Consider the following 12391-nt stretch of genomic DNA (forward strand, 5'->3'; position numbering starts at 1 on the left):
GCAACCTCTGCCTCCCGGGTTCAATCAGTTGTCCTGCCTCATCCTCCTAAGTAGGTGGGACTACAGGCATGTGGCAGGCACCACGCCTGGTTAATATTTTGTGGCTTTAGTAGAGATGGGGTTTCACAATGTTAGTCAGGATGGTCTTGATCTCCTGACCTCGTGATTGCCCACCTTGGCCTCCCAAAGTGCTGGGATTACAGGCTTGAGCCACCGGCCCGGCCATGTATTTCTTTATAGCAATGTGAGAACGGACTAATACAATAACTTGTCAGAGCAGTCTTACTCCCATTGTCCATGCCACCCCAGTTTCCCAGGAGATTGTGAGCCCATTCACCTGCCTGGTGTGCTGCTACTACAACCATCATTTGAGAAAGGCACTACACCGAGGGTATGTGTAGCCAATGAAATAATACAGACTTTGCCACTGTAAATACCTAGAAGCAAAGTAAAATGGCTCTACCCGACCAACATCATAGTCACATCATTAAGAAAAAAGTGTCCCCCCAACAAAAGTAAATTCAAAAGTAAAAGAAGCAACTATTGCTTCATATGTGCAGAAATCAGTGTAAAGGTATAGGAGACATGAAAAAGCAAGATATTATGATACCCTGAAAGTAACATAATAATTCTCCAGCAATACATCTTAACCAAAAAGAAAGTCTTGAAATGCCAGATATAGTATTCAAAATATTGATTTTAAAGATGGTCAATAAGATGCAAGAGAAATCTGAAAACCTATGCAAAGAAATCAGAAAATCAGTTTAGGATATAAATGTGAAATTTACCAAGAAGATAAGATACCTTTGGGAAAAAAACCTAACAAATTATTGATCTGAAAATTTCATTGAAGGAATTAGAAAATACATTTGAAAGCTTCAACAATAGACTAGATTAAGCAGAAGAAAGAAGACAATTTTTTTGAAGTAATCCAGTCAGACCAAAATTTAAAAATAAATAAAAGAATGAACAAAACCCTCAAGACATTTAGGACTACATAAAGTGACTGAACTTAGGAATTACTGTCATCTGAGGGGAAAGAAAAATAAAAAAGGGTAGAAAATCTATGGAAATAAATAATCGATGAAAACTTACAAAGTTTAACCAGAGATTTGGACATTCAGATACTGGAGGTCCAGCAATCCTCAGAAAATTTATTGCAAAAAAAATTTCAACACAGCATACAATTTCAGACTGCTTAAAATCAAAGTAGAAGGAACTAATTTTAAAATCAGCAAGAGAAAAGCGCCTAGTCACTTACAAAGAAAACCCCATCAGACTAACAGTGAACTTCTCAGCAGAAACCTTACAGGACAGAGCAGAATGGGGTGGCATTTTCAAAGTGCTAAAAGAAAAAAACTTAGCCAAGAATTTTATATCCAGCAACATTAAGCTTCATAAATGAAGTAGAAATAAAGCCCCTCCCAGACAAGCAAACACTGAAGGAATTTGTCACCACTACACTGGTTCTATAAGAAATGCTCAAGAGTCCTAACTATGGGAATGAAAGGCTAATATTCACCATCATAAAAATACATGAATGTATAAAACTCACAGGTCTTATAAAATAATTACACAGAGGAGGAAGACAAATAAATCAAATGGCAACACAACAGAATTCCACCAAAGCACAAAGACAAAGAGACAGAGAAAGAGAAAGAAATAAAAAACTTATAACACAACTAGAAAACAACAATATGACAAGAACAAAACCTCACATATCAATATTAGCCTTGAATGTAAATGGAATAAATACTCCACCTAAAAGCTATAGATTTGCAGAATGAATTTTAAAAGATAATAAAACTATATGCTGTTTACAAGAAATTCACTTTACCTGTAAAGACACATATGGACTAAAAAAAAAAAGGGGTGGATAAAGATATTCCACACAAATGGAGACCAAAAGCGAGCAGAAATAGATATACATCAGATAAAACAGACTTTAAATCATCAGTAAAGAAAAAGAAAAAGAAAATCAATATATGATAACAGGATCAAATCAGCAAGAGGATATAATAATTCTAAATGTATATGCACCCAACACCAGAGCACCCATATTCCTAAAACAAATATTTCTAGTTCTAAGGAAAGAGATAGACAGCAATACAATAGTAGTGGGGGACCTCAACACCCACTCAGAGCAGTAGACACATCATCAAGACAGAAAATCAACAAAGAAACATTGGACTTAAATTGGACTTCAAACCAAGCAAACCTAACAGATATTTATAGAATATTCTACTCAACAACTGCAGAATATACACTTTTCCCATCAGCACATGGAACATTCTCCAAGATAGACCATATGTTAGGCCACAAGGCAAGTCTCAACAAATTTTTAAAAATCAAAATCATATCAATTATCTTCTCAGACTGCAGGGGAATAAAGTAGAAATCAACAACAAGAGGAACTTTCGAAACCATACAAATATGTAGAAATTAACTATATGCTCCTGAATGATCACTGGGTCAGTGAAAAAATTAAGATTATAATTTAAAAGTTTTTTGAAACAAATGAAAATGGAAATACAACATATCAAAACCTATAGGATTCAGCAAAAGCAGTGCTAAGAGGGAAGTGGATAGCATTAAATGCCCATATCAAAAAAGCAGAAAGATTACAAATTAACAACCTAACATTACATCTCAAGGAACTAGAAAAATAAGAACAAACCAAACCCAGAGTTACCAGAAGAAAATAAATAACAAAGGTCAAAGTAAAACTAAATGAAATAGAGACAAAAATGGATACAATATAATGGACCAATAAAACCAAAAATTGGTTCTTTGAAAGGAAAAAACCCTAAAACTGACAACTACTAGGTAGACTAACCAAGAAAGGGATAGAATATCCAAATACACAAAATCAGAAATGAAAAAGAAGACATTACAACTGATACCACAAAAATACAAAAGATCATTAGAGACCATTATGAACAATTATATACTAACAAACTATAAAACCTAGATTATAAGGATAAATTCCTGGAAAATACAACCTCCCAAGATTGAAACATGAATAAAGAAAAACCCTGAACAGACCAATAATAAGGAGCAAGATTGAATCAATAATAAAATATCTCCCCCACCAAAAAAGCCTAGGGTGAAATCGATTCACAGCCGAATTCTACCAAATGTACAAAGAACTAATACCAATTCCCCTAAAGCTGTTTCAAAAAATTGAGGAGGAGGGAATTATTCTCCCTACCTCATTCTACAAGGCCTATGTTACCCTGATTCCTAAACCAAGGACACAACAAAAAAAGAAAACTATAGACCAATATCCCTCAAGAACACAGATGCAAAAATCCTTAACTATATACTAGCAAGCTGAATTTAACAGCACATGAAAATGATAATACACATGATCAAGTGAGTGTTATACTAGGGATGCAGGGATGGTTCAACATACACAAATCAGCAAATGTGATGCACTGCATAAACCTAATTAAGGACAAAACCCACACGATCATCTCAATAGATGCAGAGAAAACATTTAATAAAATTCAGCATCCCTTCATGATAAAAATCCTCAAGAAACTAGGCATAGAAGGAACATACTAAAAAATAGTAAAGGCCACATATGACAGATTCACAGCCAACATCATACTGATGAGAGAAAAGTTGAAAACATTCCAAGAACTGGAACAAGACAAGAATGCCCACTTACACTACTGCTATTTAACATAGTACTGCAAGTTCTAGCCAGAGCAATCAGGCAAGAGAAATAAAAGGCATCTGAACTGGAAAACAGGAAGTCAAATTGTCCCTGTTTGCAAATGATATAATCTTATATCTAGAAAAACCTAAAGATGCCACTGAAAAAGTATTAGATTTGATAAATGAATTCAGGAAAGCTTCAGTATTCAAAATCAAAACAAAAAATCAGTAGCATTTCTGTACCCTAACAACATCTAGCTAAGAACAAAATCAAGAAGGCAATTCTACTTTTAATAGCTACAAAAAGCTCACCTCAGAATACATTTAACCAAAGAGGTGAAAACTCTCTACAAGGAAAGTTACAAAATACTGATGATAGAAATTGTAGATGATATAAACAAATGGAAAAACATCCCATGCTGTTCAGAGGAATTAATAATGTTACAATTATCATACTATCCAAAGCCATCTACAGATTCAGTGCACTCCCTATCAAAATATCAACGTCAGTCTCCACAGATTTAGAGAAAAAAAAATCCTAGGCCGGGTGCGGTGGCTCACAGCTGTAATCCCAGCACTATGGGAGGCCAAGGTGGGCAGATCATGAGATCAGGAGTTCGAGACCACCCTGGCCAACATGGTGAAAACCCATCTCTACTAAAAATACAAAAATTAGCCGGGCGTGGTGGTGCACACGCGTAATCCCAGCTACTCAGGAGGCTGAGGCAGGAGAATTGCTTGAACCTGGGAGGCAGAGGTTGCAGTGAGCTGAGATCATGACACTGCACTCCAGCCTGGGTGACAGAGTGAGACTCTGTGTAAAAAAAAAAAAAAAAAAAAAGAGAAAAGAAAAAGAAAAAGAAAAAAAATCCTAAAATTCATATGCAACCTAGAAAGAGCTCAAACAGCCAAAGCAATCCTGAACAAAAAGAACAAAGCTGGAGGCATAACTTCACCTGACTTCAAATTATACTATAAGGCTATAATAACCAAAACAGCATAGTACTGGTATAAAAACAGACACATAGGTCAATGGAACAGATAGAGATCCCAGAAATAAAGCCACATATCTACAGCCAACTGATCTTTGACAAAGTCAACAAGAACAAGCACAGGGAAAATACAACCTCTTTAATAAATGGTGCTGGGAAAATTGGATTGCCATATGCAGAAGAATGAAACTTGACCCTTATCTCTCGCCATATACAAAAATCAACTCAAGTTGTATTAAAGACTTAAATGGAATACCTGAAACTATAAACATACTAGAAGAAAACCTACGGAAAACTCCTCTGGACATTGGTCTGGGTAAATAATTCATGACTAAGACCTCAAAAGCACATGCAACAAACAGAAAAAGAGAGAAATGGGACTTAAACTAAAAAGCTTCTTCATAGTGAAATAAACAGTAAGCAGAGTGAAGAGACACTTGCAGAATGGGAGAAAATTTTTGCAAGCTTTGCATACAACAGGGGACTAATATCTAGAGTTTACAGGGAACTCAAACAGATCAACAACAACAACGAAACCCAAATAATCCCATTAAGAAGCAGGCAAAGAACACAAATAACACTTTCCAAAAGAAGACATACAAATGGCCAACAGGCATATGAAAATATGCTCAACATCATCACTAAAAATCAGAGAAATGCAAATTTAAACCACAATGAGGCCGGGCGCTGTGGCTCACGCCTGTAATCCCAGCAGTTTGGGAGGCCGAGGTGAGCGGATCACCTGAGATCAGGAGTTCAAGACCAGTCTGGCTAACATGGCGAAACCACGTCTCTCATAGAAAATACAAAAATTAGCCAGGCATGGTGGTGGGCACCTGTAATCCCAGCTACTTGGGAGGCTGAGGCGGGGAGAATTGCTTGAACCCAGGAGGCGGAGGTTGCAGTGAGCCGAGATCAAGCCACTGCACTCCAGCCTGGGCGACAGAGCGAGGTCGTGGGAAAAAAAAAAGAGATATTATCTTACATCAGTCACAGTAGCTGTTATTAAAAAGACAGGCCGGGCCAGGTGCGGTGGCTCACGCCTGTAATCCCACCACTTTGGGAGGCCGAGGCGGGTGGATCACGAGGTCAGGAGATCGAGACCATCCTGGCTAACACGGCGAAACCCCGTCTCTACTAAAAAAAAATACAAAAAAGTAGCCAGGCGTGGTGGCGGGCCCCTGTAGTCCCAGCTACTTGGGAGGCTGAGGCAGGAGAATGGCGTGACCCCGGGAGGCGGAGCTTGCAGTGAGCCCAGATCGCGCCACTGCACTCCAGCCTGGGCGACAGAGCGAGACTCCGTCTCAAAAGGAAAAAAAATTCAAAACAAACAAAAACAGGCCGAGCTCGGTGGCTCATGCCTGTAATCCCAGCACTTTGGTAAACTGAGGTGACCGGATCACCTAAGGTCGGGAGTTTGCGACCAGCCTGACCAACATGGAGAAACCTGTCTCCACTAAAAATACAAAATTAGCCGGGTGTGGTGGTGCATGCCTGTAATCCCAGCTACTCAGGAGGCTGAGGCAGGAGAATTGCTTGAACCTGGGCGGAGGTTGCGGTGAGCCGAGATCGGGCCACTGCACTCCAGCCTGGGTAACAAGAGCAAAACTCCGTCTCAAAAAATAAAATAAAATAATAAAAATAAAAAGACAAAGAAGATGTTGGTGAGGATGTGGAGAAAAGGAAACTCCTATACACTGTTGGTGAGAAAGTAAAATTAGTATAACCTATGGAAAACAGTGTGGAGAATTCTCAAAGAACTAAAAATAGAATTACCATTTGATAAAGCAATCCTGTTACTGAGTATCTACCCAAAGGAAATCATTATATATATAAAAAAAACCTGCACTCATATGTTTATCACAGCACTATTCACAATATCACAGGTATGGAATTAACCTAAATGTCCATGAATGGATGAATAAAGAAAATGTGTTATATATACACAATGGAATACTATTCAGCCATAAGAAAGAATGAAATTGTCTTTTGCAGCATCATGGATGGAACTAGTGGCCACTATCTTCAGTGAAACAACTCAGGCACAGAAAGAAAAACACATGTTTTCACTTTAAGTATGAGCTAAAGGATATGTACACATGGATGTAGAGTGTGGGATGATAGACAATGAAGACTCAAAAGGTGTGGGGGGGTTTCAGGGATAATCATAAATTACCTGACTGGTACAATGCATATAACGTACAATAGGGCGTGGATACCTTAAAAGCCTTGACATCACCACTACACAACTGATGCATGTAACAAAATTACACTTGTACCTCATAAATTTGTAAAAGTTTTTAAAAGCCAAAAACAAAAGAATTCTAGAAAACTTGTATCTGCCTCTGTGAATGTCACCTCTTCCCAATACTTAAGATAAATAATGATTAGTGGATATTTTCGGTTGGTGCAAAAGTAAGTAATTGCGGCTTTGGCCATTAAAGTAAACCAATATTTTCCAACTGGCCAATGCATGATGTTACGAAATCATGCGTGATAAAAGAATCCATTCAAAGTGCAGTGTAGACCAACGGATTTTATGTAATAGAGTAGAAAAAGTTCATCTACGTGGTTTCAGATTGTACACTAACAAAACTATCCCTTGTTCGACTTGTATCTTTATATACTTTAACAAAAACAACATACGCAACAGATTAAACATAGAAGAAGATATGAGAATCCAGCTTTCTAGTAAGTCAGAAAAGACTTAAAAAGCGAAGCCACTCCTTACTAAATTTTTTCTTTTGTAAAATATATGTAATTTTCATTAAAATATTATTTATGTTAACATGTAATGGGAATTTTACGAATCTGTTATTAAAGTGTAAAGCAAAATAAGACTTTTACCATTTCAGTAAAGCAGGGACTAGAACACTTGTAACCTAATTTACATCCCTCCAACCGTTGAGCCATTGGTGTCAAGTATTTTAATTCTCTTTAAAATTTAAAACCTGCAAGCGCGGGAGCTCAGGGACCTGGCCAGGAAGGCCTGAGCTTCCGGGTCACCTTAGCACGCCCCCTCCCGGTGGCTCTTGGCCGGAGCCCTCCGGCGCGGGAGTAACTCCTCGCAGAGGCCTCTGGGAGTTGTAGTTTTTTTTGCCTTTGACTCTCCATGACGCAATTCCTGTGCGACATACGTAGCGGCCGCCATTGTTCCGCGCCGATGGCGAGATCCTTGTTCCTCAGATAGCGTTCATCGCCCGTCGTGGTCAACGGGCCAGCCGAGTCTGGAGTGGTTGCGAACCCTTCTGGCTGCAGATCTGGAGGTGGAGGCAGTACCCTGGACTCTATTCTGCTGCCCCTTCAGGGTTTGGAGGAGCCGAAGGTGGGGAATTCCTCCGGTTTCAAGGCGGCGGGACGGGACAGAACTAATCTGCCTTAGCTCTCTCGTGCTGCTGACCCGGGGCGGTTGCCTGACCCTAACCTGTGTGTGGGTGAGGGTGTGGAGATGGTGAATCCCGTGCTGTGGGAGGGAAGGAGCCTCAGCTCCGAGAATGGCAGGCAGCCCTGGTGCCTCGGACCCTCCCCCTCTGGGTTTGGGGACTGCTGGGTGACCTCTTTCTTCACTGTGCTCTCTCTTCTAGCATCCCTCGCGTCCTGTCACTTCCAGCGAGGCACACAAAACTGACCGTAGGGATGGCCACCAGGGTCCGGACAGCTTCTATTTGGGTGAGTAGGGGTTTTCTTTCATTCTTGAAAAGCTCTCCCTGAATGCCAACGTGTGCGCACTCCATCTATTCCAGTCTGAATTTGCCAGGAGCTTTCTCACCCCACCGCTCTTTTAGGCAACTGGATCGTCGTTTAGAGCATGTTAGACTTTCCAGAAATGCTTCTTGTCATCCGACTTCCTTTTTTCCTCCTTTCATCAATCTCTTTTCTAACAACTTTGTACGCTGAACTTTGGAGTTAAACAAGGGATACTCACACATCTTTCAGTTTTTTCAGCCTCTATTTACTGAGGGCCTTCTGTATCTGGGATCTTTAAACCTTATTTTGGAAATTACAAACTTTTTTATTCACTTGTTCAACATTTTTTTTTTATTGTATTTTGTTTGCTGGACCCTGGGGCAGGTGCTAAAAATGCAAAGATGGGTTGCTTATCATCCCTGTCTTGAAGAACAGTGGTCTAGGAATGGTGGATAAGAAAGACAATGACAAGTTAATGAGTGCTCTGGGAGCAGGCTGTGGAAATACACGGAGACATGCGGGAATGGGTCAGTTTTGGAAGTAAGGACACCCCCTAACCCCTTACTCCCAAATGCTTCAATGATTAAGAGATTCTTAACCTTAGGTTTGAAAGATGACAAACCTAAAGTAGACAAAGGATTAAAACCAGCCTAGGAAAAAGAAGTAACGTGCAAATTTGAGAGGCTTGAAATGACCTCATGTGGTGAACTTTGGGCACTTTAGGGTTGCTAAAATGTTGAGTTTAATGGTCATAGTAGAGGTATATTAAAAAATGAGGCTAGAGCCGTAGGCCTAAGATCATAGAGGGCTTTGAGGACCCCATTAAAAACTTGGATTTTATCACATAGGGCAGGTGGTCCCCAACCCCCACGCTTCAGACTGGTACCAGTCTGTGGCCTGTTAGGAACTGGGGTGCATGGCAGGAGGCGAGTCGCGGTTTAGTGAGCATGACTGCCGGAGCCCCGCCTCCTATCAGAGGCTGCATTAGCTTTTCATAGCACAAACCCTATTGTAAACTGCGCATGCGAAAGATCTAGGTTGCGCACTTCTTATGGGACTCTAATGCCTGATGATCTGAAGTGGAACAGTTTCATCCAGAAGCCATCGCCGCACCCGACTGCCCGTCCATGGAAAAATTGTCCTCCACAAAACGAGTCCCTGGTTGGGGACTGTTGGTATAGGGGAAGGAGTTTACTTATTGAAGTGTTTTCACAACGGATTTGAGGGTAGAACAGTCTAGGCTGCAGCAGGTAAGAGAATATAAGGGTTTAAGTAAATTAGTGGTTTTGAGAAAGGAGAGGAGGTGGCTGGGTGCAGTGGCTCCCACCTGTAATCCCTGTTACTCGGGAGGCCAAGACAGGAGAATCGCTTGAACCCAGGAGGCAGAGGTTGCAGTCAGCCGAGATCGCGCCACTGCACTCCAGCCTGGGTGACAGAGCAAGACTCTGTCTCAAAAAAAAAAAGGAGAGGAGGTAAAGAGGCAGAAGAAATTAGATTTCATAACTAGTTGGGTGCAGTGCTAAGAGAGGCAGAAAAGCCAGGGATGACAACTGGAGTTCTACTCTGTGGGCCTGGTTGGGAGTGTCACCATTTGCTGAGTAAAGGAAGACTGTCAGAATTGTGATTGGTAGAGGGGGAAGATTTCAGTTTTGTATGGATTGGCTCCTCTAGGTAGAGGTTGCAAATTAGATGTGGCCAAAGTAGCTCAGGGAGAATGTGTACCCTAAGAAGAGAACTGAGGACAGTGGTCAGGGAAATGACAAGAGAAAGCAGGGGAAGAGGTGTTGAAGACTGAGATGGAACCCAAGAAAAGTAAGACAAAATAGAGACATGTAATTCACACTTAAAGAAATGGAAACCTCAAAAATGCTTGTCAAGTGACATGTATGAGGGAGATCAAGTAATATTAGATCATTGTCTTAGTCTGTTTGTGCTGTAACAAAATATCACAGACTGAGGAACTTATAACAGATACTACTTTCTCACAATTCTGGAGGCTGACAAGTTGAAGATCAAGGTGCTGGTGAATTTCGTATCTGATGAGGCCTGTTTTCTTGTTTTTTTTTTTTTTTGGAGACAGTCTCTCTCTGACCCCAGGCTGGAGCGCGATCTTGGCTCACTGCAACCTCTGCCTCCCGGGTTCAAGTGATTCTCCTGCCTCAGCCTCCCAAATAGGACTACAGGCGTGTGCCACCACGCCCAGCTAATTTTTTTTTTTTGTATTTTTAGTAGAGACGTGGTTTCATTGTGTTGGCCACAATGACCTCGATCTCCTGACCTCATGATCCACCTGTCTCAGCCTCCCAAAGTGCTGGGATTACAGGCGTGAGCCACCGCGCCCGGCTCTGCTCTCTGCTTTCAAGATGGCACTTTCTTGCTACATCCTTACATGGTGGAAGGGGGCAAAAAGGGAAGAATGCTGTGTCCTCACATGGCCAAAGAGATGAAAGGGCCAGGCAGCTCTCTGAAACCTCTTTAAGAGGGTATTAATCCCATTCCTGAAGGAGAGCCGTCATGAATTAATCACTATTAAAAGGCCGCACCTCTTTATTTATTTATTTGTTTATTTTTTTGAGACTGAGTCTCGCTCTGTCTTCCAGGCTGGAGTGCAGTGGCTGTCTCTGCTCACCACAACCTCTGCTTCCTGAGTTCAAGTGGTTCTCTTGCCTCAGCCTCCTGAGTAGCTGGGATTACAGGTGCGCACCACCATGCCCAGCTAATTGGCCCCACCTCTTAATACCATCACAATGGGGGTTAAGTTTCAACATGAATTTTGGAGGGATGCAATCATTGAAACCGTAGCAGTCATAAAAACCTAAATGGAATTTAGTGGTGATGGGCTGTGTGTGGTGGGTCACGCCTGTAATCCCAGCACTTTGGGAGGCCAAGGTGGGCAGATCATCTGAGGTCAGGAGTTCGAGACCAGCCTGGCCAACATGGCGAAACCTCGTCTCTACTAAAAATATGAAAATTAGCTGGGCGTGATTGTGGGCACCTGTAATCCCAGCTACACGGGAGGCTGAGGCAGAAAAATCGCTTGAACCCCAGGAGTAGGAGGTTGCAGTGAGCCAAGATCACGCCACTGCACTCCAATCTGGCGACAGAGTGAGACTCTGTCTCAAAAAAAAAAAAAAAAACAAAGAATGCGTGGTGGCTACTTTAGCTTGGGTGCTCAGGGAAGGCCCCCACTGAGGAAGTGACGTCTAAGCTAAGTCTGAGTTACAATAGCAAGCCAGCCTTGGGAAGAGCAGGTAGAAGAACATCCAGGATGGGAACAGCCAGGGCCAAGGCTGCGAGGCAAGAGAAGTTTGATGCCTTTGTAACCTGGAAGGAAGGACTTTGTGGCTGGGGGTAGGGAGTGAGAGAGAGGAGAGCAGATGAACACAGGTGCAGATGCCAGATCAGGCTAGGAAACCATGGGGTCCAGGAGAGGGTGTGGTGCTAAGAAAGGGAGCAACATGATCTGCTTAGGATTTCCAAAGACCCTTCTGAGTGCTGAGTGGGGAACAGGTTGTAGGTGGGCAAGAGTAGACACAGAAAGAGGGGGAAGCAAGAGACTGATTAGGTGACTACGTTCAGACAAGAGGTAGCAGGGATTTTGTGTAGTGTGGTAGAAATGGAGACACTGGTCAGAGTTGGGGGATGTTTGAAGGTGGAGTCCTCTTTTCTAAGAACCAGCATATGCTTTTTATCTTGTTGATTGTCATTTTGTAGTGTGGTTTATTTTCATTAAGTATTCCTGGTTTTATGTTTTGTTTTGTTTTCTTTTGCCATTTCAACCAAATGTTAATGCTCAGTGTCTACTACGTATGAGGTTCTGTGCTAAGTCTTTTATTAGGTATTATCACCTTAAAACTTCACAGTAGCCTTAGCCCCAGGTGGTGAATGCTGTTATTCTCCTTTGATGGGTAAGGGTACTGAGGTCCAGAAAGGGCTAGTTGGAGACCAGGTGGCACCCCTGGTCAATGTAGAGCCAGGACTTGAACCCAGATATTCTGGCTCTACATGCATTTTCCTGGCCTGTGTACCTTATTTAGTCTCTGGATGTA

At 41.6% G+C, this 12391-nt stretch overlaps 1 protein-coding gene across 12 annotated transcripts in view; it reads left to right on the top strand.

The window, feature by feature from the left end:
- Positions 1-7772: 7772 nt before the first annotated feature.
- ZNF268 (zinc finger protein 268) overlaps positions 7773-12391 on the top strand; it is a 33386-nt gene continuing 28767 nt past the window's right edge. For 3 of the 12 annotated variants that reach the window (XM_034934952.3, XM_008967343.4, XM_055096465.2), the window contains exons 1-2: positions 7792-7980; positions 8240-8324. In XM_034934952.3, the coding sequence (XP_034790843.1) occupies positions 8292-8324 (33 nt within the window). In that variant the 5' untranslated portion in view covers positions 7792-7980; positions 8240-8291. Of the gene's footprint in view, positions 7981-8239; positions 8325-12391 lie in introns of those variants that run through there. The other 9 variants (XR_010108978.1, XM_055096461.2, XM_008967349.4 and 6 more) reach the window with 5 other exon arrangements.

Source organism: Pan paniscus, chromosome 10 (genome assembly GCF_029289425.2).
Source record: "Pan paniscus chromosome 10, NHGRI_mPanPan1-v2.0_pri, whole genome shotgun sequence".
Lineage (NCBI taxonomy): Eukaryota > Metazoa > Chordata > Mammalia > Primates > Hominidae > Pan > Pan paniscus.